This window comes from Dufourea novaeangliae, unplaced genomic scaffold (genome assembly GCF_001272555.1).
Source record: "Dufourea novaeangliae isolate 0120121106 unplaced genomic scaffold, ASM127255v1 scaffold34, whole genome shotgun sequence".
NCBI lineage: Eukaryota > Metazoa > Arthropoda > Insecta > Hymenoptera > Halictidae > Dufourea > Dufourea novaeangliae.
This window is the reverse complement of record NW_015373909.1, coordinates 210,570-236,183: the sequence shown is the minus strand read 5'-3', so window position 1 is coordinate 236,183 and position 25,614 is coordinate 210,570. Positions and strand designations below refer to the sequence as shown.

The following is a 25,614-nucleotide window of genomic DNA, read 5'->3' as shown; positions in this document are numbered from 1 at the left end:
TTAATTTACTAAATGATGTGAAAAAAAAATCTGAAAAAGTTGCAATTGGTCCGAAACTTTTTAATCTGAGGCTATGATAAAAATTTAATAAATACGTATCGAAGATTTATGTTAGTTATATACATGTTGAAAATTTCATCAAAATCGGTTAACGTTGCTACGAGATACAAACGATTAAAAATGTTGAAAATCGCAGTTTTTCCTGACTTTCGATCTACAACTAGTAAATCTAACGATTCTCACATCTTTTAATGCCTGTCGCTCGTTTCTGTATTAACCGATTTCAATGAAAGTTTCAGTATGTACATAACTAACATAAATCTGCGATACGTATTTATTAAATTTTCATTATAGCCTCAGATTAAAAAGTAAAACACGACCTTTAATATTTTCTTCGCGATTCGGACCAATTGCAACTTTTTCAAATTTTTTTTTCACATCATTTAGTAAATTAATGTCTTAACTTCACAAAAAAGCTCAAGTCACTTGGACCAATTTTAAAAGAGTTGTTCCGTTTTAAAGGGTGTACCTAAAAATAGTGGGGAACACGACTGTTCTTTAACGGAATCATTACACTTAATTCTATTTTTACACGATTTGTTATGATCTACCACGGTCCGTTAAGTTTCCTTTTTTAACATTCGCACTTGACTTTAATTATAAAAAAACATGTATACCCCTGTAACCATGAATCTGCGTACGTCCCCGAAACGACGATAAATTGTTTTCTATCCCCAGGGCGAGTCAGCTTAACCACTGCAGCGCCCGGAAGCGACGCGTCGTCGAAGTGAAACTTCGTCGCGTTCTCGCCTGCGGGGAGGGTCTCAGTGTAAGCCGCATAATTTCAATTGTTACGACGATTACGAACGACCGTTCGCGTTCGAGTAACTTCGTAATCGGTGGAACTTGCTCGGACGGTTTCTGTCCCACTCTTCGCGCCGATGCGGCCGTTCCGCTTCGCAACTTTTATCCCGAGGTAGCTCGACGGATACGGCTCGTCGACACTCGAAAACGGGATTCGATTTGACGAATTTGCGCATTCCATCCTGTAATTAATTCAGTTCTGTGTTATCTCGATCGCAAATCGATCCTTGACGATCGCTGAATTACTTCGCAACCGAACGACGCGAGGCATTTGCGGTGGGGTCCTTGTTACTTCGGGGACAATTAATGGAATTTCTGGTTTTGGTACTTTGGAGTTCAACGTGGAAGATTGTCGGTGGAATCATCGACCCGTTATATCACGAAACATCTTTATGGAGAGAATTAATTGTTAAATACATTGCTCCACGAGTAAAAAGAAAGGTTCAATGTATTTAACTGTACTGTTCATAATATGAAGTCTATACTCTAATTAGATATTAAAAAATATTAACTATCATGCGTCCCTCATTTTCTCAACTTAGTTTTTTCCCCGGTGTCAAACTGACACAGTGGTAAAAATTTAATATAATGAGGAGATAAATAGTTAAATTTGCAAATACTTTAAAACAAAAGTCTGGAAGCCTCAGTACATTTGCATGTACATAACAGAATAACGTAATTTCTTAGAAGAAAAAGATGTGTCAAATTGACACAAAGGACAGATGAGTGTTAATATGTATTTGTATTACATTTTAAATATAATGTTTTAAATGTAATACAAACTTCAAAAGATATAAATGTGTTTTCAACCAGTACACCAAATTTTTAACCTTATCATTTGTTAACATTTCTGTTCTGTGATCCCAGTTCCCTCAAAGCAAATGTGTTATGCACCGTAAAATCATTAAAAATAGGCATTCCCTGATTTTTCCTTGAACATTCACGTGGGAAATATTATCTAACGAAGAGAATAACATTTTTTTTCTTCATATTGTATTATATTTTTATACGGATGAATTTACGATTTAGAAGTATCTAATGCAGGCCATACACGGTGAGGTATAGCTGGGTCTCTCGAAGTCTCCTTGTAATCTGTAGTGTGTTGGAAGGGGGGAGGGGGCGTGCCGAACGCACGGGCGAAGGTTCCCGAAGGGACCTTCGGATTATGTGCGTGAGTGAGAAGGCTGACGAAGAATCACAGAAGGTGAGGCGTGCAAAGTACGAGTGCGAGCGGCAGCAAAATGTATATGTATCTAGTATTAATTTTCACTGAACTATTTCAGGTTGGTTTACAATTATCCGTGAATGTGCCGTTCTTTGAAACCGAATACCCCACAGTAGTACGTACAGTTTTCAAGTAATGAAATATCATTTATATGCGAAAAAAGGTCACAATTGTTAGGGATAGGAGTAGATATCTGTATCGAAGAGGCAAAACTACCATGTAAAAATAAAAAACGGTCTCAAAGCATTGGCTGACTGGAAGAAATACAGATCTATGTATATAGATTGTGTTCTAGATATAGTAGCATTGGTCTTTGTGTCCGAGAAAAATAGGAAATTTGTATACAATATTAAGCGAGTATATTCACGACCTGGTCGAAATACTTTTGAATAAAATAGACGACTTCATCTGGTGAACTTAAGGTTCCAAACATACTCTTCCAAAATTCCAAACCTGTTATCTCACAGCATACTTGAAAACATTTAATTACCTCTTTGATTCTTGTTTCCTTCCCATAATTACTAAATAAAGTAGGGTTCGTATGAAATTTCATGCTAAATAATTTAAATTTAAATTGAATTTGGGTCGTGTGCATGATTGCTCGGTGGAAAATGTTGGAAATGGTGTAACTTTATTTTTCCATTCCCCTGACACGAAAATCATCAGCGGAACCGAGGACTCGAATACTCATCCAGCAATCTTCCTCGCATTAGGCACAAGCGGCGCTGATGTACGACGCCGTATTCGTTCTCGTCGAGGCGTTCAACAAGTTTCTGAGAAAAAAGCCGGACAGAAGCAACGTAAGACGGACTGGAATCCCTGGAAGCAGCCAGATTACGAACGGTACACGGGCCCTGGATTGCAATAATAGTCGTGGCTGGGTAACGCCGTTCGAATATGGCGACAAAATTTCGAAATTCCTCAGAAAGGTGCGTAGTTCCTTCAACGAACTTATATATAAATATATGCTATTGTCTATAAGTCGTCGGACACTTGATTGCTTTGAGAAAGATAGAAATTGAAACAGAAATGTCTTGAAGAAATTTCAGTAATTTATTTTATTTTTAATTAAGGTAAAAATCTATTTTTAGTAAAAAAATCGAAACTGAAATGTCTTGAAGAAATTGCATTAATATATTCTATTTTTAGTTAAGATAGTGATTTTGATTGTTTTGAGAAACTTGGAAATCGAAACAGAAATATCATGAGGAAATTGTACTAGTCTACTTCTACGTAAACTATTTTTAAGTGAAATAGTGATCCTGAACATGTCTCAAATATTTTTCAGAATTACTTTAAAAAATTAGAAATGATGAATCAGCTGTCAATTCTGTTATACTAATTACAGTAGAGGCAATTTGGTACAACTGATACTTCTGGTACTGATTTCTAAGAAGACTGTTTAGACACGCACAAAAATTTACGAAGAACTCGTGGAAGTGACTGTGCTGAGTGAAATCAGGGTAGAATTATTTTTAAAAATTCACTGTTAAGGTGCCATGATTCATTTGGACGAAAATGTCTGAATGTAACAAACAGTCATCGATCGTTTGAAAGATTCATTTAAAACTGATTATTATCTACAATATAAGAAATCATTTCTGCATTTTAAGGTAATCAATAATTATTATTTGAAGAACAACTGTTAACGGCGTTCATTTTTTATTCTTTTACACTTCGTAGCTTCTATTCTTTGTTTAAACAGTATTTGTTGCAATTATATTATTATGTATGGTCTGTTACCAGCATTTAATTAGTATCCCAATAGATCTTGCACATATACGCAATAAATTGTTATCATCATTGTTCCGATCAAAATTACCATTTAATCGCGTGGACATAATATTGTCGACGTCACAAGGGTTGACAAAGCTGCACAGTTCGGCCGGTGATTCATCTCGAAATTCTTGAAGCGCGGTACCGAAACGCAGAAATAGTCAATATGTTTCGAATACCGTGGCAACCGAAATTGCCTGGGATGCTTCCCGACGTCTCTCTGCTGCTGACAGTAATTGGTGGTTATTCCGACTCTAACGGAATTCCTGCTTCTACGTCAGATCGTTTCCCACCCCTGATCAACTTCATATACATATGTATAGTGGAGTTAAACCGGAAGTCCTCCAACCCTTTGCAACTCTTTGACGGTTCGTTGCCTGACAGGGTCAAATGTGAGAAACCTGTCGATATCAGGAAAATTGTTACCGGTCTGAGAAGCAATTTTCTTTTTTCCTATGGAGAAGCAAATGTTGGTGAAAAACTAAGTTTTGGAATATTAATTTTAATGAGAGGTAAATAGCTTTTTAACGATAGCAGCTGAAAAGCTTCAAGTGACCATTTAAGAGTAGGGTTTAAAACTTTAAATTTGCTGTATTTAAAATTTATTTATTCTTCAGAATTATTCCTTGAGGATTTACACTATATCGTACATGATGTAATCATACATTTAGATAGATTTATTTATACACTACTACTCATACTGTTTGCTTCTTTTTCATTTTATACTTCACTTTCAGAATTTTCAATAAATGATTATCAACTTTGTTTGGTTTGTAGTGCTTATTCTGAAGAAAATTAGTTCTTTTGAAAGGTTGAACAGATTTTTCAGTGAATTGAATTTAACGTGGATAATGAGTTACTTTTAGTTACTCATTGTATGAGTTACTATTAGATATAGTGTACGTTAAAAGCAATTTCCAATCGGTACTTTGTAAAATGAATCAAGAGGTATTTTGCAAAAGCCCAGAATTTTCACAATTTAGATAACAAATTAATTTTCACTTTACACAGAAAACTCTCTTATCGATATGGGTGGCAATACCTTGTAATGTAAATATTAATTTACATCTACTAATAACATTTATCATTTTTTAACAGTGTAACATTTATAATGTAACTGTCGGAATCAAAGGAATCATTTAATATATTCTGTATATATTTGATTATTATATATACCAAATGAGCAATGCACAATGCTCTACATAAAAAAGTAACGTTATATATTAAATTAAAAATATTTTTCAACATTTCATGAAATTGACAATTGTGTAAGATATTGAAGGATAATCATGAACAGTAATAGAATAGTGTAGTTTTTTAATTTTCTAAGATTTTTAAAAATTTATCAAATCTAGCCGAGTAGGTATTAATATTAGTGCACGAAATATAATTGACACACGATACTCAGTATATAAATTGCAAAAACAAATTATGGTGGCAGAAACCTAAACCTGAAGTCGAAATGCTCTAAAAAACCACGAAAAATATATTCATTTTCTTTGATTAGAAATCACAGTTCAGGGAATTACGTATGATATTTTGTTTAAAAATTCTGATGCGCTGCATAATATTTCAAACTGACAGAGTTTTCTGTTTTATTATCAGGTCGAAATCGAGGGATTAACCGGAGAGATCCGCTTCAACGATGACGGTCGCCGGCACAATTACACCCTCCATGTCGTTGAGATGACGGTCAACAGTGCCATGGTTAAAGTAAATATTTTGTCTCATAGTATTTGAAAAGAGTATTTTCTTCCCTTCACCTTTGAGTTTAAAAAAATATTTAAAGTTTGATATTTTATAACATAAAAGATATAATGGATGTTTGCTCATTCTGTTCTCTATAATCTAGATAGGATTACTATTCGAAATCATGGAAGATAATCATAAATTGTAGATTGTTCAGTTTACAATGCATTTAAATGTGAGAATATAATAAAATAACTACAGTAACAAAAATTAATAAAAATTTTGCTGTATTATTAACTTACCAAAGTGCATAATTACCTAAAGAACATTTTTTACATGTATGTTCTAGCCTTATACATTCTTTTTTATTATATAGTTTATATTCAAGCGTTTGTAAAATAGTTTGGTAGATAATGCCATATTGCAAAATGGGGTAATTAATAGTCGGTATAACTGTAGTCCGTTTGATATTGATCCCGATACTGCTTTCATCATCAATGTACACACTATAATTTTTTGTCAAGGCAATATTACAAGTAGACTATTTTTTATTCTCAGCTAGAATGTATTTGTACAAAGTACATTGAAATTTGAAACACTGTGTACAATGTACATATTTCAATTCTGTCTCATTTGTAAACTCTTTAATCTTTTCAATTAAAATGATTAATGAAACTGTACCCCAGTTTCTAATTCATGAATGTTTCTTAATCAGTCGATAATTCACCATTGTGTCTGAAAGGTTGCAGAATGGACAGACGAAGCCGGGTTTCAAGCGATCGCCGCGAAATACATTCGACTACGACCGCACGCGGAGATCGAGAAGAACAAGACCTACATTGTCACCACCATCGTGGTAAGAAATTTCTCCGCAAATTATCGTGACATTCAACTTCTACCGAAAGAAGATTAACGAGCGTCCTAATTTCACGACACAGGAAGAACCGTACATCATGAAGAAAAAATCAGAAACAGAGGAAGTGCTTGTCGGCAACGATAGTTACGAGGGATACTGCAAAGATCTGGCTGATCTGATAGCAAAGAAGCTGGGAATAACGTGTAAGTACTACAATAAAAAACAGAGAATTAGTATAGATTCAATTGTAACGTTCAATTAAAACTTTCATTTTACATTACTACTACTAGTCATATATTAGTAAAATTTTTATATAACAGTACTTACCACCTTCCGTAAGGATTTTAGATTAAAAAGCGTCATTAAAGTGAAAATTAATAATATAACTATAGAACATCTATATGTTGAAATATTTTAATACTTTGTCTTCAATAATTTATACATGTCATATTTCGCCTGATATATTATAATTCCTGGTCTAGTTATTATGTATGAAACGTTCTCTTGAAGGATTTTATTCTTTACGGTTTGTTCTAACTTTTAGACTCATAATTAATTTTAGTGTACTACGTATGTTCGTACTCTCGAGTTTAGGTATCATAACAAGAGTTAATTGGACCTCGGCTATTGTATTACGCATTTTCGTATAACTTTATATGCCTGTCAGTTATAGGACTTATATTCACGTGCTTAAATCTTCTAGGCACATTAAGGGCAACAGTAATGGGAATTTTATGACAGCAGGAAAAAGGAAATCTGAACCTCAACAAATTTTGCACATTACATTATCTTGTGAAGAATAGCAGCCAACAATGTTCTTAAAAATAAAGATAAATATTAGAGGTACATGACTATTATTGTACCACTAAAAAAATCCTAGAATTTTATGAAAAAACAAATAGTAGGTACCACAATATTCCGATGAAAAATGATTTCGTAGTGAAGACATTATTGTCAATAATTTAACGATTTATAAAAGATAAACTTGCATTTCTTCTGTGTTAGGTCAGAGTGTAGTGAAGACATTATTGTCAATAATTTAACGATTTATAAAAGATAAACTTGCATTTCTTCTGTTAGGTCAGAATAGGTTTGTGCCCGCCCTTAATAGTGCAAGAACATAAAGAATCTTCTATTGGATTTGGTCGACTAATCACTGACAAATAATACAATTATTTTTTCTATTGAATTTTACAGACGAGCTGCGTATCGTGAAAGATGGCAAATACGGCATGGAAAACGCGGACGTTCCTGGTGGCTGGGACGGAATGGTCGGGGAACTGATCCGCAAAGTATGTTTGAACATTTCTTTTTCTCTTGCGAAGTACAATTCGCCGGCTCAAACGATTTCGCCAGTTACGAAAAATTCAGCTATTGATCGTGCATCTCGAAGCAGACGCTGAACGAGTTGTTTTATCTTTCGGTGTAAAGTTCGAATCTTGCCCACCAGATGGCTCGAGCTTACAAGCTTTTGTATCTTGTTTCGTTTATTTTAAACTATATTTGGTGGATGAATCTCGAAAATAATACAAAATTCTAATTTATTTGCTTCTGAATATTCGACCGAATAAATTACCCTGCATAAACTAAATTAATTTTTGTTATTCTAAAATTTTTTTATCTGTATATACTGTTTACTCCTACCAGTTGAATATATGGAACTTAAATATTAAATCTTTTTCTAAATAGATATTTGACTCTAAGGTTATACCAAGCAGTAGAGCATTTGCAAATGTGCAGTCATATTGCAATTTTCAAGTTACATTGATCAGCTATGGAAAAAGACATGTTCAAAGGTAAAACTGGTGTCTGACTTCAAAGTTGTACCGAATAGCAGAGGTTAAAAAAATGAATAGTGTAGATCTACAGAAGTAAATAACTTATGGGACATGCATTTTACTAATGTTATTAATGTTTGTTATCACCAATGTATAGATTTCTATGTTTGAAATGAAATGAAAGCTTCGTCAGACATTTTTATTTCAAGCAAGATTTGGACATTCATGCGCGCTGTAAATGCATAAAAGATTAAACTGGTTATTGTCGGTTCTTTGTGAGGTTGAATCGTTGACACTGATGATTGTGATGTTTTTACAGGAAGCAGACATCGCCATTGCTCCTATGACAATCACATCCGAACGCGAACGAGTGATCGACTTTAGCAAGCCCTTCATGTCCCTTGGCATAAGCATCATGATAAAAAAGCCGATGAAACAGAAGCCTGGTGTATTCAGCTTTTTAAATCCTTTAAGCAAGGAGATATGGGTGTGCGTGATCTTTTCATACATCGGCGTCTCCATTGTACTATTTACCGTGTCCAGGTAAACATTTCTCTGGAATTACTTTGCTTGGTAACCATCAAGGTGGATTCGGTTGGTACATACTCAGACAATTATGTGCTTCGCGTTTGATGTATAGTAAACGCCAAGTAAGACCACAACTGTTTCGCACATCTAGAATGAGCACGAGAGGTCGCCCGAATCCTCGATCGCCCCCTTTGCTGCTTTCTGTACCATGGGCGATAGAAATTGTCATACACCGGGCGACATAATGAAGTATTTTTCAAGACATGAATACTTATGAATTGACAAGTTTCTATTTCGTAGTCGCTCGATGTATGATGCTACACAAGGCATAGTGATGCACAATTGTTTATGACGTTGGTAATTAAGGTAACCGAGGGGAATATGCACAAACAAGACCGAAATTCGTCATTTTATAGTTATGGTCTTCTTTGGCCTCGACTATACAGTGACCACAATCACTCACTTATTAATAACCTTATAAACTGTAGTGATTTTGACAGTCTCCAAACATAACCTAAAATATCGTTTTGAAAAGTAAATGATTATCAACAGATGTGAACAATAGATAACTGATTTTCTATTAAGTTGTTAAAAACTAAATGTCATTTTCGAACTATACAGTTTTGACATTTGTAACTTACTTTGAAAAGAGTACTTTCGATCGAAGTAATGAGTTGTTAATGTCATATTAAACGTTTAATAGACATTCAAGGTCAAATTACTAAATGCCATTTAGAGCGTCAATACCTATTTAACCTTCAATAGTTAGTGTCCTCTTAATTACTTTTTCTCTTTATCCAACTTCATTTCTTTCTATACTTATAATACAGGGCTATTTATTGCATATACAATTATATTTTATCATATTACTACGTGGTTTTAGAAGTTCTTACCGCAATTCATTTTGATCTATAATAGAGCAATAAAACTCTGCTGAATTACTATAATAATATTCACTATAGTATTGAAACGTCAAAAGTCTGAATAGAAAGTGTTGATATGGTGAAACATGTTTCATTTTATAAGAAACATACCATTATATGTGCATTGCAGCTTTAAAAATATGTAATATTTATTGTGTAATTCTTTGCAGATTTTCCCCATATGAATGGAGGGTGTTAACGCTTAGTAGTGGCGGCGATCCTACAGTGTCCGCAAGAAGTGACTCCACGTTACAGCATCCTCATGGATCCCAAGGATCGCCGCACCTACCAACCTCCAGTATGGCGAACGATTTCAGTATTATCAACAGCCTGTGGTTCGCTCTGGCAGCTTTCATGCAGCAGGGCTGCGACATATCGCCCAGGTAATTAGTTATATTTCTTGTAAATTTCGCTCGTGATACTCGATATGCCGTGTCTGCTTGTCAATGCCGGAAGAATTAAATATGTTAATCATGTGGAGTTGTTCTTAATTGGTCTAGAGAGTGACTACATGGCGACATTAGATCTAGGGATTTTTGTTTTAGGTTATAGGTAAATAATGATTTCCTTTCTAGATCGTTGAAGTCTTGGATAATAAAAAAAGCGTAACGCGTCTAGTCGTGATACCTTTACGAATAAATATTAATTATAGAGTTAGTTAAATGGGTGTGTGCATTAATTGCCATATTGTCATCATCCTGACCCACAAATCTAATCGAATTATCATGCTCCCTCCTGCTTCTCGTTCTCTTTATATGTCTCGTGGTATAAGAGTGTTATGAGACTTGGTAAATTTGTTGATATCACGGAACATTAAAGTAACGATAGTGGATTGTTATTAATAACAAAAGTATCTTGACATTATGATACTGATATTTATTAGTACTGATATTTATTAGTACTTCAATTTAAGAAGTTTAAATAACTCACTTTTCGTTAACGAGGCCCCCTTCAAATAAGTTATTGTCATCAAATATACAGAATGACGTATTCTCCCAAAACAAAAACTTTATTACTGATATAAATTGCTTTCATTTTGAGAAATTAAAATGGATTTTTATACATTATCGACCAATACCATTGAGTTTCTATTACAGCTATAAGTGTAGCAAAATTTCACAAATTTGATCGTTATACATATCGGTTGTTTGCTGCAATAACGACATAACTAAAAAATCAAGATTTTAGGGAAAATGTTATGATTCTGCACGAACATCATATTAAAGTGACCGTTCCGGCGCGGCGTGGTAATTTGTGACAGCACACACATTACAGGACTCATCCGACAAAGAATGCAGACAACAACCGTATTTTCTGTACTAATAACCCAAAAACTGCAAATTTTTCGTTACATCATTATAGCAGCGAATGAGCGATATTTTTACTTTTTTAAAAAGAAATCCCTGTTTTAACTATTCTGGTAGTTCAAGTATTAGAGGCTGTTCTCTTCATTAAATTCTGTAAAATACATAAAATTGTACCACTGTCTAGATATGAATTTAAAAATATTAAATGCGCTACTATAAAAGTATTGAATACCCTCACATAGTTTCTGACTTGAGTTTTCAAATGATTAAAAATTTTAATCTTTTCATCACTGTCATGTCCGACAGATCAATATCGGGAAGAATAGTTGGCAGCGTCTGGTGGTTCTTCACTCTTATATTAATCTCCTCTTACACCGCGAACTTGGCCGCATTTTTGACCGTCGAAAGAATGGTCGCGCCGATCAACTCGCCGGAGGATCTCGCCTCCCAAACGGAAGTGCAATACGGCACGCTGTCTCACGGATCTACATGGGACTTTTTTCGCGTGAGTGATAACGGACAACACCCAATAAAAATACAATCCACCATATTTTCATCGTTATCGATCGTTTAAGTTCCTTAAACGTATCCCTCTTTATTTTCGATCACAGAAATCGCAAATCAACCTGTACAGCAAAATGTGGGAGTTCATGAACTCGCGGAAACATGTGTTCGTCAAAACGTACGACGAAGGTATACGAAGAGTGAGAACAAGTAAAGGTAAATACGCTCTTCTGATTGAGAGTCCGAAGAACGAGTATATAAACGAGAGAGAGCCCTGCGACACTATGAAAGTCGGCAGGAATCTCGATGCCAAGGGTTTCGGCGTCGCTACGCCTCTGGGATCTCCCCTCAGGTGAGTTGCAATCTTTTATTTTACGCATACATTGTGTCTCGTACTACATGGAAAATATTGCAGAGATATTTTCAGAACACAAAAATAATAGAAAAAGTTCATATGAATATACACTACTGGCTATAAGTGTTAGAACATTTATCGAATATTGCAGCACAGTAAATCTTCAATGAGTGTTCGAAGGCACCTCGGCATTGAACGATTGTATATCGGAGAGTTGGAGAGGGAATTAAAATAAAAATTTTACATTCTATCTCATACGATAGAATTTCCTATTTTACAAGAAACGTCGTATTTATTTATGATGTACTACATTTGCCTGCAAATAATTGCGTAAATTATTCATCATTGCGTGAATATATTATTATCTCTCATAAGGACGTTTTGGCCCTACTTACTAATTTTTACAGTGTAGTTGTAAGTTAAGACTTAATTAATATAGTATGTTAAAATAATCAAAGGAATGTTATATATATATATATATACATTTGTTGTAATGTTAGGGAATATTCTATTACAGAATTATATATAGTCAAAGATGCATTAGTAACATGCTTGTAGATTTATAAATTTAGATTAATAAATGTTAAATTATGTGAAAAATTCATATATGGTTTCCTTAGTGTTACTAGATGAATAATTGGTATTTAATTGTATAAATTTTAACTGAAGTTAAAATAATTCTGGAAACATTGTAATAAGGCACTATTTTACATTTATACATTAATAGGTATGAAACCGAAGTTTCTAACAAATCCGCGAGAATACGAAAAGTTTTATTCGCATAATTTGCATAAATGTACCATGTAGATTGAATGAGGAGATGAGGCACGTACGATTGCGTAATTAACCAGGTTTTGTAGTCATTAAAAGGTAGACCATCTTTTCATTTCCCAACAGAAACCTCTTAAAGCTCCCTTGATCTCGCCTACTCTTCCACGTATTCAAACACTATACGCCATTACACTCATTGTCAATCAGCATAGAAAAACTGGTGTACCCTGTTTTCCGTATCATTACTGCTTAAGGGACTGACTTGCCGTTGACTCGTTTTACTTACGGATTCGACTACAACTTCAAACTCTCTTTCTCAAGCTTCCCTTTCGATTATATCATATCCGTTATATGTACCGTAATCCGTACTTAATTTTATGTTAGTATGAATTTTACTGAGACTGTTTAGTAGCAATTGATTAATGGCAATGAAATCAGCTTCTATGAATTTCATTCGCTACACACATTAATAAACTTCTTCGTTCTTTTCTGAAATTGTATTGTCATCCTAGTCACTAAATATTTAAGGCTATGAAAGAGTTATATGATGATAATAATAACTTAAAAGAAGAATGTGCAATCTTATACATTGTCTTGGGTTTTGTTCCAGGTTTTAGCAACCAATTATGAACACTTATTATACTAAATGAAGCACTTTTTATTTAGCATATATTAATATTGTACATAGTTAATTTAAAATTAGCGTGATCGTGGTTGGAAAATTAACACGTTGACTGCCACAGTTGTTATCCTTAGGAAAATATCATAATAAAATACATTTGTTCTTGTCTTCGCTATTAACGATATAAGTACTCACGCGTTTATTGAACACTCATTATGTTTATTATTATTTTACTACTAATTATATTTACGAGATGCTAAATGCTCCTGCTTAGAAATTGAATATTTCTTCATGTAACTCGATGGCTTCGACCATCGGCGACCACCATGGCAATCAATGTGTTAAATGATGACTTTTAATTTGATTTGTTAGACTTCAGATTTTACACATTTAGAGTATATTTGATTGTTTAAAATTCGATACAGCAAAAAACTGAATATGGAGTAAATAAATATTCGTTTCGTTCTTGTTGCTAAGAATTAAAGATTAAAATAATTTTTGAAATATTACAGAGACCCAATAAATCTAGCGGTATTATCGCTAAAGGAGAACGGGGAATTAACGAAGCTGGTGAACCGATGGTGGTACGACAGAACCGAATGCAGGCACGGTGACAAACAGGATGCCTCCAGGAACGAATTGTCCCTCAGCAACGTGGCGGGGATATTCTACATCCTCATTGGAGGCCTCCTGTTAGCGTTGACTGTTGCACTACTGGAATTCTGCTATAAATCTCACACGGAAGCTACCAGAGCGAAGGTAGAAAATGTTCATATTATACTGTATTGTATTCGTTATAAAATACAATTCTCAAATTAAAGTGGTCGAACCTGTGGACAAATGTTTAATTCAGTAGATTAGACAAAATAATATAGGACGCACAATGTCATTGATACGATTCGAATACATTCAATACAGCATCTATAATTGGGATAGAAATTATTGACTGACCGTCACTGTAGAATTATCCTTTTTATGTAAATTCTTTAGGTAAATTTACAAACTTGGAAAAAGGAAGCTAAGGGATAAAAAAATAGGTACTTGGCCACACATTATTTAGAGTAGACAAAATTATCTCAGACTGTCAATTCTGTTCTCGTTTTCAATATGGGACTACGCAATCTCCTTAGTATATGCTATAACGATTTCATTATATCCTACAAACTATTATGAATAGAATACTTGACTATCGGAACGATTTATTTCTTACCAAGTCAGATATTTGTGTTAAAAGTTCAAACTTATATGAACTACCAAATGTTAGTATTTAAAATCAGAATATTCCTATTTGAAATAATAAAGTATGGAATCTCAAAATTTGTCAACAGAAAGCTTGTTGGTCATAAAAATCATAAGAGTCAGAACATGTACAATTAAAAGAGGGTAGCAAGTTTAAAATAAATAAAGCTGTTGTTGTATTATATTGAACAGAAAATCTATTTAATAATCCTGTAACTTTTTCTCCTATTTTCTCAGACAACAGAGGTTCTACTGTACTAAAACAAAACGTTTGCCCTTTCAGATACCACTATCAGACGCGATGAAAGCGAAAGCCCGACTAACGATTGGCGGTGGTCGAGATTTCGACAATGGCCGGGTAAGTCGCTCGGCGATTCGTCAGTTCCTAGATTTTTTCTGGAACATTTTTACTGCTCGCCTGTCTGGAGCCAATTGGTCTCGATGTATCGTGTAACATAGAACCGTAACCGGAGACCAAAGGTGCGTTTTACATATCCGTGTACTACAGGGCCCATACATATATACAGGGTGTAACAAAAATGTTGCTCGACCCGGAAATGGGCCACTCGGGGGGTGAATTGGAACAACTTTTTCCTTAGCGAAAATGTAATCTGAGGCTTCGTTACCGAGATATTAACGAAAAACCGGGACCAATCAGAGCGCGAGTTTACCAGCCGAGTTCCCGCGCTAGCGGTGGTTACGCGCTGCGCTTGTACTATGGAGCTCCGAACAAGCAAGTCGGCATACATCGCAGGAAGCTGCGTATGATAGCAAATAAAAAAAACGTAACAAATAAAATCATACTTTTCATCATCTGTGGACTGTTATTTAAAGAGATTAATGAATGAAGCACAAATGTAGGAAAATTATGTGTAACGTAAAAAGACAATGCACATTTACTTTTTTAAACAGAATGCAAAACTAATAATTATTTGTAGAGAGGGGCTAAAGAATTTGTAAATTTGCTATTCAAATAATGTATTAACGAAAAGGTAATGTAACAGAGAATGAACGAGAAGTGATCGTAGTTCGGTATTGGCATAAATATTCGTAGTATAATAACGGGCAACAATGTTACTGACAATGAATAAGTTTCTTCAAAGAGCCCGAAAAAAATTTCATGCGAAACGCAAGCTGTGACTTATTTCAATAATTCTGCAAATCTCTGTACCTAAATTTTTTTCAAGCTTTTTGAAGAAACTTATTCATTGTCAGTAACATTGTTGCCTGTTATGAAACTACGAATTTTGATGCCAATACCGAACTACGATCACTTCTCGGTCCTTCTCTGTTACATTACTTTTTCGTTAATACGTTATTTGAATAGGAAATTTACAAATTCCTTAGCCCCTCTCTACAAATAATTATTAGTTTCCATTCTGTTTAAAAAAGTAAATGTGCATTGTCTTTTTACGTTACACATAATTTTCCTACATTTATGCTTCATTCATTAATCTCTTTAAATAACAATCCACAGATGATAAAAGGTATGACTTTATTTGTTACGTTTTTTTTATCTGCTATCATACGCAGTTTCCTGCGATGTATGCTGACTTGCTTGTTCGGAGCTCCATAGTACGAGCGCAGCGCGTAGCCACCGCTAGCGCGGGAACTCGACTGGTAAACTCGCGCTCTGATTGGTCCCGGTTTTTCGTTAATATCTCGGTAACGAAGCCTCAGATTACATTTTCGCTAAGGAAAAAGTTGTTCCAATTCACCCCCCGAGTGGCACATTTCCGGGTCGAGCAACATTTTTGTTACATTTGTGTCTCAAGAATGTCTCTCTTCCCGGAAATGAGGGGTTCCTGGGATGATTTGAAACACACACACATACACAGACAGACACACACACACACATACACATGCGCACGCACGCACGCAAGCACGCGCGCGCGTGCGTATACATAGAAACGCACAATAGAGTACGTATAGCATGCAGTTAGCAAATTGTAACAACCGACGTACATTGTAAATGGATAATCGAGAATTTCGTGAATAGGATGGGGTTCTCGAGGACACACGATCAATCGGGGGACGATCAATGATTGTTGTCAACCATGTCGTGTTATAGGTGGATATGAATATAGAGAGTATATATACAGGCTGTCGTGTAATTGATGGTACAAGCGGGTAGAAAAGGATTCTACGGAAAAAAATAAGTCGACAATATGGAATAAAGTTTTTTGACATCTCGTTTTCGAAAATAGTACTTTGAAACTGTATTCGAAACGTGTATATTAAGGTGGACCTTATTTTTCAATTATGTAATTTCTAGCACGCCGCCCCCTGAAATTGTTCCATTTCAGGAAAAAATAATGTATACCAAATTTCAGATCAATTGGACGTCAGGAAGACGTGGCACATCGAATGCGAAGCTTTGAAATAGATGTAACTGCACGCTAAATGTAATGAGTAGTGTGTTTCTGAAAATTTAAGTGGAATATTTTATATTTCCGTGAATAGCATAATTCTTTACTTATTTAGTATTTAGTTTTGTCCATATGTATATTATAACACAAATTTAATTTGTATGAATTAAGAATATTTCTCATTAACTAGCCCCCAGCAACACCGCAATATGAGATACAGCCTTCGACATTGACTGCAAGCTGTACGTTATAGAGTTTTGTGTGAATCAATCCTTAGCCTTGAAAATGCAATCACAGCTGTCCGGGTATAATAATCGAACCCCTCAAAAGCCCTGAATCTGGAGCTGTTAGGTTCCTATCTGTGCAGAAGGAAATACTGTTTAGTAAAGGGCAGGCGCCTAACCTAGAAGCCCTTACAGTAATACCGATTCAGTTAGTTTATTCTAGGCGTTCAGAGAGAACAATACAGCGTGATCGTGACAATAACTGTGAAAATTCAAATCGAAAATTGAAACCAGAGGAAGAGGAAATTTCTATCTTCTCAACCATGACGAAAGTCAAATCATTGGTGCTAAGTTGCCATCTAATGGACGCGTCTTATACGTGTTATTTTACAATCTGCGGAAAGTAAAATTAAATCTTCGCCCAAGTGCTCACCTGGTTATGAAAGAAGTCGTGGTTCTATGGGAGAAAGCTCGTATTCCAACACGGAAATTAGATCGGAGCATCGAAAAAGTGGAAGCATTGTACCAGGAAGACAATGCTTTGTCCGTAGAAGACAATGCAGAAAACATGAAAACGCCGAACACTATTGCAGGAAAAACGAGAACATGATTTTCTTCAAAAATTAGACCATCTTTTCGACATTTCTCATGATCATGCTTTGGGCATGATGAGTATTGAAATAAATAAAGCGTTCCTTATAGATCAAAGGAAAAAAGGACAACCCGGATTTTATAAAGGCGACCGCGTCTTATTAGAGAAGGAAAGACGACAAACACTTCGTCAAGAAAAAGAACAGTTGAGACGTGAGAAATATTAAGCAAGTTTACAATATATTTTTAAATAGTTGTGTAAATTGTGTTATCCGATATTACGTTTCTTTAGTGTCATGTTTTTATATGCATCATTTAATTAAGAAGAAACAGCGAAGTTACCATCATCATCGTCTGAAGATGAAGAAGAATTAATCGAAAATCTGTTGGAGTCTTATATGGATGTCTTCAATTTTTATAGATTTTATAAATAAGGACCCTGCAGACTGGCCAATGGATCCTAATTATAATGTTGGCTTAAATATATTACGTAATTTAGCTGGAGTTAATGATTCGACAGAACGGGGAGTCAAACCCATGCCAGAGTTTAATGATGCACTATGCACTAATGAACAGGAGAAAAATTTATAATTCAAATTGTATCAGATTATAGATATACTTTAATGAAAAATTTGTAATTCGTTTTTACAATTGTTTTGCGTCTATTAAAGAGTGTTGAAACACAATAACCGTATTTTTTTCTAATATTCACCACTTCAAGTTAAACATATGGATATTATTGTTAAATATGAAATATTAATGTCGAACATTCGCTTATCAAGTTTTTAAATTAATATTATTACTAATTTACAAATAATATAAGGAAATAAATGAAAGAATTGGTACTTTCAGTAAAATACGCAAAATATAATATTTAACATAGATAATTAAAAAAACCATAACTATTACTTAACTACTCTATTAAAAAAATTATATTGTGGCACTATTATTGCCAATACTGTGCACAAGATGAAGGTTTAAGCATAATTAATGTCTTTTCTTCACATATTTCCGTTCAGACCAAATGTCATATTTATTTCAAACTTCAACGTGGATGTGCCACATCGCCCTGTTATCCAATCAATTTCATCTTCTACAGCAATTATTATCCTACCCAATGGAACAATTTCAGGGCGTGGCGTGAAAAGAATCCCGCAAAAAATTTTTTACCAGGTATCGCTAAGGTCCATCATAGTATATATTCATCAAGTTGTATTTAATTGAATGTGTTTCTAGCAGATTGTCAAAGTCTATTTCCTCGAACACGAAGTCTCAAAATATACCACCAGGTACATGACACCCTGGATATATACATATAAATATACATATATACATAACATGCGTGCGATGTGCGGCTGGCTGGATGTGTTGCGCTATTTTCTATCTCGATCTCCCTACCTCTTCTGTATCACTCTCTCTCTTTCTTTCTCTCTCTCCCTCTCTCTGACTTTCTCTCTCTCTCTCTATCTCTCTCTTTCTCCCTCTCTCTCTCTCTCTCTCTCTCCATATTTCTCTCTTTGTACTCGATGGATGCAGAAGACGTATTTGCTCGTTCGCGCGGTTTTGTTCTATTTTTATTTTTGTCTCTAGTGGTACGGACTGCAGAGTTAGACGGAGGATGCATGCGCCTTTCCCGGGACCATATGTGAGTACTCTCGTCCTTAATTTTAATTCCCACCTTCTGTATCACACCTGTTAGATATCATTCTTTATTCCCCGCTTCTTGTGAATGTGGCTTTACGTAGCGTTTCTGCACACAAATCAGACAGTTCATCCTTGGTTTCACGAATGCGGGGTGTGGTCGATTGATCGAATCTGTTCAGGTCCGTTGTCGATCATGATGATCCGGAGCGAGAAGACGTTGTTGGTGAAGGAAATCATGATTGGTCGAAATAAAGATGTGACTTCATGAGTTTGTACCTCGTGCAGCAGTACTAACGTGGATGTATATAAAATTCCGAAAAAGTATATCTTTCTACCTTGGTTTCTTTGATAAATCATGAAAAAGTAAATTCGCCTTTGGTAGATATATCTTGTGACACTTTACTAATATTATTTGTGTCGGTAAAGGTGTATTTAATTTAGATCTGGCCTACTGCTCGTCAGGTTTATACGACACCCGAAAATTTTTCACGTTCATTTATTTCTCGTAAATGAAAACATTGTGATTTGTTAAATTATTAATAAAAACGGCGCTTTTGTTAACAAAATTCATGTTGCTAATTTTATATATTAATTAACAGTGTATTTGTAATTTTTGGTCTCATCAGGATTAAAAAACACTCACGTTTCTCGTTCGTTTTTTTACCTGATTTGACATTAATAGTGTGTGTGGTAACAGACAGGTGTGTAAAGGCAGACCCACACTTGTGCAAAGCGCGTTGCAGAACACACTTGAAAGGGTCGATTTTAATGGCTCGACGCGCAGCTAACGACTTCGTACAAGGTCAAGCCGAACACGACCATTCTGAAGCGCATTGTAGAAAATCGTGTGGCACGTGTATCTCGGTAAACGGGCCCTCACAGTCGATGGTACAGGGGCGATATTGTTGATAGATTTACATGCGTCGACACGATTTTAATAGCGCAGTTGTTTCGAGAGGCACGGCCTTCCATTTTGTGCTGCGTGAGAATCACCCTGTATATACTTTATTTACGAAAATATTATAAATTATTATAAATATTACTACTTACTTCCATTGTATTAAGTCGGTGTCAAGGCATGTCCCGATCCGACAAGAATTTCATATAATTCCGGATAAACGAAGTATTTTTATAAATCTAACTAAACGGTGGACGGGAGTTTTCTTTTTTTCGTACATTTACCTTCAAAACGGAGCTTCAGGTAACTGGGTAATTTAATCACCGAAGGAACAGTAAGTAGAGGGGATGACTGCTGTGCCTTTTCTTGCCGATTCTCTACTTGACTATTCCTTCAATAATAAAATTGACCGACGACCTGAAGTTTTGTGTTAACAAGTAAATGCGTGAAAATGTGCATTCGAACAAAGTTATGTACACGTAGGTATAGTAACAATGTCATAAAGCTAGTGATGTGGTTGCTAAGGAAAAACTTGTTCCAATTCACCCCTCGAGTGCCCCATTTCCGGGTCGGACATTTTTGTTACACCCTGTATAACATAGAACAGCATCTATACACCAGACTTTCTAATACCAACTGCAGAAGATTACTGAAGCTCGCACCATGGACATCACGAAAAAAACAAACCAACGTGGACCTCTTGATGTATCGAAAAGCCAACACGAATCTTAAAATACTCACCAGTCTAACTGACGAACAAATAACTAGATACGGACTATGCGTAAATCACCCCACGAACGGCAGAACTCATGGCAATTAACCATACAATAACCATCGCCGAAGAAGAAAAATACCAGAATGTAGTAATATTTTCCATAAACAATACAACTACCACCAACACCATCATCCAACAAATCTTGGAAACTCACACAAAAGTAGTACAAAACGGGAAAAGAACAATATTAATATGGATCCCCTCACACACAGGAATTACAGAAAAGGAAAAAGCCGACCAAGAAGCAAGAGAAGGACGCAAATACAGACATATGGACAAGTTTGTCCTTCGACGACCTAATAAATGACACCAAACAAAAACTGATGAAGAAATGGGAAACAGAGTGGTACAGCACACGTTAGAAATTTCTCAGACAACTCATTCAAGATCCACAAAGACCGTTGTAAATTAACAAGGATAGAATAGGTGGCTATATTCAGGATCATAATCGGCCACTCGAAAGCTACCCACTCACATATATTTTCAAAAAACCAACACCTATCTGTACCCTTTGCAACGTAACAATTACAATACAGCATCTACTCCTACACTGCACAGAACACAGTAACCAGCGCAGGCACTTCAAAATCTACCCAACACTAAAAGACAACCTTACAGGAGATAAAATAAAAAATTTCATGAATACCTAAAGGAAACAAAATTAATGACTAGAATAGCATAATAGACCTTGTAGTCGCTAAAATCCAAGGCGTTTAAGCGACTTTAAATAAAAGCTAAGAAAAAAAAAGTCCCAAAAACATTCGTAAGACTCAAAAATGGGCATTAATAGAATAAATGAAATTTAAGTCTTGAGAACATCCGTAGGACTTTTGGGACGGATGTTTCTAGAACATCCGACAATGTAAGTCCGACGAACATCCTAAAAATGTTTAAAATGGACGTAGGATATTCGGATATAAACTGAACATTAAACGAACGTCCTTTGGATGTACAGTGCTATCTGGGAATGTTTTCATGTACGAGAAATACATGGAAGATACTGAACTTGAAAAATTTTTGGGTGTTTTATAAATCTGACGAGCAGGGTATTATACTTGATTTACTAGGAATTGACCTATACTCCCGCTCATAAGTATTAGAACATTTATTGAATGCACAGTAACTGTTGCAAGGCATTATGAAATTGCTGAATGTCTGAAATAAATATTGTTTAAAGGATACTAAAGCTCATTAGGCAACGTTTGTGCTACAAGAGCTGCGTAAAATACTATTTCAAATAGTAAAGAGTAAATACTCCATTTTATTTTATATCATGCATATACGTTTGAAAAAAAAATCTTTTTTTTGTAGAAAAAATTTTTCAAATGGTATTTAAAATAGTACTTGAAATATTTGTTCTTCAAATTTTACCGAGCTTTGTTTGCTACAATAAAGTAATAAAAGTGGTTTATCGAATATATTATTTTTACGAAACATCACATTTTCTTTATACAGACCAAGTGGCCTAATACTTACGAAGGATAGCGTATACTTTCTGTCTGGCCACATACAACTTTATACTACTTACACTATCTAATCATCTATGGAACACTCGAAGTGTCTAACAAATGACACAGCTACACCATTAGACTAACCTTACCTACCAAATCACGAATAAATTCATTTTACTTGTGACAATAAATTGAAGACATTGAATAAAATTTTTCTGTACTAGATTTTACTTCAGGAAGACGAAACTTATGTTTCGTGGTACGGGTAAGATTGAAAATATGCATTCATATAATGAACACTGTACAAAAGCGTAACATCCAAAGTATGAGCCAATCATGGGTTATCGAATCTGTTTATATCACAATTGGACTGTGGATGTTTATTCAAATTCATAGATTTAAACGTTAATATATAAAAGGCAAAATTCAACAGAATTTTGTTTTAAGTAGCATTAAATCGTAAGAAAATGTTCGTTTTACTGTCACTTAAACATCTGCAGTTTAGTGATAAATTCTCCGTCGTCATAATCATCGACCACGACGAGTTCATTATTTCACGTTTCCTCACAATCATTACACTTTCACATTCATCCTATACCATGCTCCGAAATATCTATGTTAATAATTTACTTTATATGTTTAATGAATTTATAATAATATTCCTAATGATAATTTATATATTGTAATCGACATTCCTTAAGAGAAACAACGTTACAGGTGATTGCAGTTCGCCATACTATATTACCATATTGTATTTCTATATTAGGAAGAACCCATTGCCATTTTATATTAGGAAGTCAACTTGGCTGAAAAAAGCATTTTAATTCTTCACATTAATTTACACTTAATGAACAGATATCCTACATTCTCTTTCAGTTCTTCAATGGTTCACTTAAATATTTTTAGTCACCATGAGAGGCTAGCTTACTAGCGCAAAATGTGCATGGCTTGAGACCATCTGTTAGCGGCTCGTGTAACCGAGATGTTGTCACATGTTGCTTTTAATGATCAAATTGCTTACGATTACGCGAACAGCATGCGAAATAAAAAATCTCTTTCGTCGCGTTCTTTTTAAATCAGAGACACACGATTTTCCTTTTGGTCATTTCTGACTTTGAAAACTGGAACCGAGTATATTGCACAATGGACAGGATGTAGTATAAATGGAGAGACGAATTTTGTGCACCTCTGTCGTAAGATTTTCACGACTGAAACTTGTAATCGTCCGATTACACTTGTCGAATAGAAGGTAACATGAAAGGCATTCGAATTTTTTCAAGATATTTGAAAAGCACATAAAGGCACAATTACTCTTCACACTTCTTTTATGATATATGCGATTCTATTATTCATTCCTGTCATTGGTTTGTTACACACTCTTTTTGGAACGCGTAGAAATGACCTGTAACAACTATGACTATCAATTGGCGGATGTTTATGCAAGCTAACCGAATGTGCGACAAATCGTATGGGATAATACTGTTAAATATTTTTAAAACTGTGTTGTAAAGCAGAATTGTCAGGATACTAATTCTTTAGGAAATAAGCAAAGTTGTCATTTCATTTGTATGACACATCATGACATTTGATTCGTATAATTTCGTATAAGTCGCACAGAAACAAATTTTACGAAATAAATGAAAGTAATATTATAAGATCTGTATTTTCTTCAGTTTTAATTTCAGATAAAGAAGCAAACAATCTTTCTGTAATGTTTAGCTGGACATGTAATTTATATATTAACATAAAATAATTAATAGTTAGTATCTAAAAAATATTGCCGAGAACAGCTCTTTAATACAAGGAACAGTTGCATGACTTGTCATTTTGCAAGTTATGTACGAAAAAATACAATGTCGCACATATCAAAGTTACGATATATTTAGAACATTAAAACATAAAAGTGTCGTCCCAATAACACATTTAATTGTTTTCAATGGTAAATCAAATATCTTCTCTCCAAAATCCTTAGTGTATTAAAAGCACAGTTAATTCTACAAAAAGATCCTAGAAACTCACCTCCGTGCACCAGAAGAAATAATCATAAAATAACCTAACCAATTACACATACCAAAATCTACATAATAACACCTATTCTATTAACAATAAGTATGTACACAAAGTCCCTTCATTCATATCGACCCAATTTGCATAAACATTCACCATGTGAGTCAACACTCTCCACGCGGAAACCACCACCCCCCCCCCTAACCATCCACCCATAACCCCGAGTCTCCATAAAACGGTTTATCCGGCGAGTCACGCAGCTAAACGCAACCTCCGTTGAATTTCCAGTACTACGCTCCGGCAAACACGATTGGCAACACCGAGGGCGACCAGGTACACAGCAATACGCATACCCAGGTGTAAATTACTTGGATTCGCCCGGCGAGTCGCCCGCCATTTCCCTGCCCGCACCACCACCACCGCCCACGTTGGCGGCGCTGCCCGCGCCGCCGCCACCGCCACCTAGGAGACCGCGACGAAGCGTCACATTCGCAGAGTCTCCGCCGAAGAGCCCGAAGAGGATCAGGTTCTCGCCTTTCCAGCGTCGCCCGAGCAACATGATGCTCGACATCGCGGTGCCGTGGACGCCGGCATCTCCACGGGTCTGGACCGGCCGTATCGGCGACGACAAGCCGGAATACGTGATATAAACTCGTTGCGCGACGAACCACGCGAAAGCCAACCCCTCCTTGGGGGTCGCCTCCGGGGCCGATCTGCAATCCTGGCAGAACGCGTTTGCCGTCAGTCGAATACCTGCCAGTCACGCTGTTTTTCTCGGCACTTCTGGGCGTTCTTAACAGAATCTCGGAAAGCAAGATCGAGGCGAGAGTTTCGTTCCATTCACCGGTTTTGAAGTTCCTGCGTGCTCGATGGCGAAAAGATCACAGGATACGATCGAGTGAATCGTGAATGATGGAATTCTTGTTTTGATCATTATTCTATTGGTAGGGAACCTGGAAGACCGAGAAATCGCTTGGAGATCACGAGTGGGCGTGTCAGGGCGGTGGGGCGTGACGAGGGCGTTCGGTAACTGCGTCGCGCTGGATACAGGGACGCTTTCGGGCTTTCGATGGCGACGGGAGCGATCCGGTGATTCGAGAATCCTCGCCGCCCGGCCGCGTTTGTACATTGTATATAACTGTAATCGAATCAAAAGCAGATGGAATAGAGAAAAACGAACACACCGGCTACATACGCGACGAACCTGGCCGCGACATC

At 35.7% G+C, this 25,614-nt stretch overlaps 1 protein-coding gene across 1 annotated transcript in view; it reads left to right on the top strand.

Moving 5' to 3' along the window:
- The window catches only part of LOC107193883 (glutamate receptor 1-like), a 131,132-nt gene extending 106,317 nt beyond the window's left edge, over positions 1 to 24,815 (top strand). Inside the window, exons 7-18 of the mRNA XM_015583418.1 lie at positions 2,803 to 3,018; positions 5,471 to 5,578; positions 6,297 to 6,410; positions 6,493 to 6,613; positions 7,608 to 7,702; positions 8,508 to 8,731; positions 9,810 to 10,022; positions 11,253 to 11,451; positions 11,558 to 11,802; positions 13,711 to 13,957; positions 14,721 to 14,795; positions 24,685 to 24,815. Coding sequence (XP_015438904.1) covers positions 2,803 to 3,018; positions 5,471 to 5,578; positions 6,297 to 6,410; positions 6,493 to 6,613; positions 7,608 to 7,702; positions 8,508 to 8,731; positions 9,810 to 10,022; positions 11,253 to 11,451; positions 11,558 to 11,802; positions 13,711 to 13,957; positions 14,721 to 14,795; positions 24,685 to 24,759 — 1,932 coding nt within the window. The 3' untranslated portion in view covers positions 24,760 to 24,815. The remainder of the gene's footprint in view (positions 1 to 2,802; positions 3,019 to 5,470; positions 5,579 to 6,296; positions 6,411 to 6,492; positions 6,614 to 7,607; positions 7,703 to 8,507; positions 8,732 to 9,809; positions 10,023 to 11,252; positions 11,452 to 11,557; positions 11,803 to 13,710; positions 13,958 to 14,720; positions 14,796 to 24,684) is intronic.
- The last annotated feature ends 799 nt before the right edge of the window (positions 24,816 to 25,614 follow it).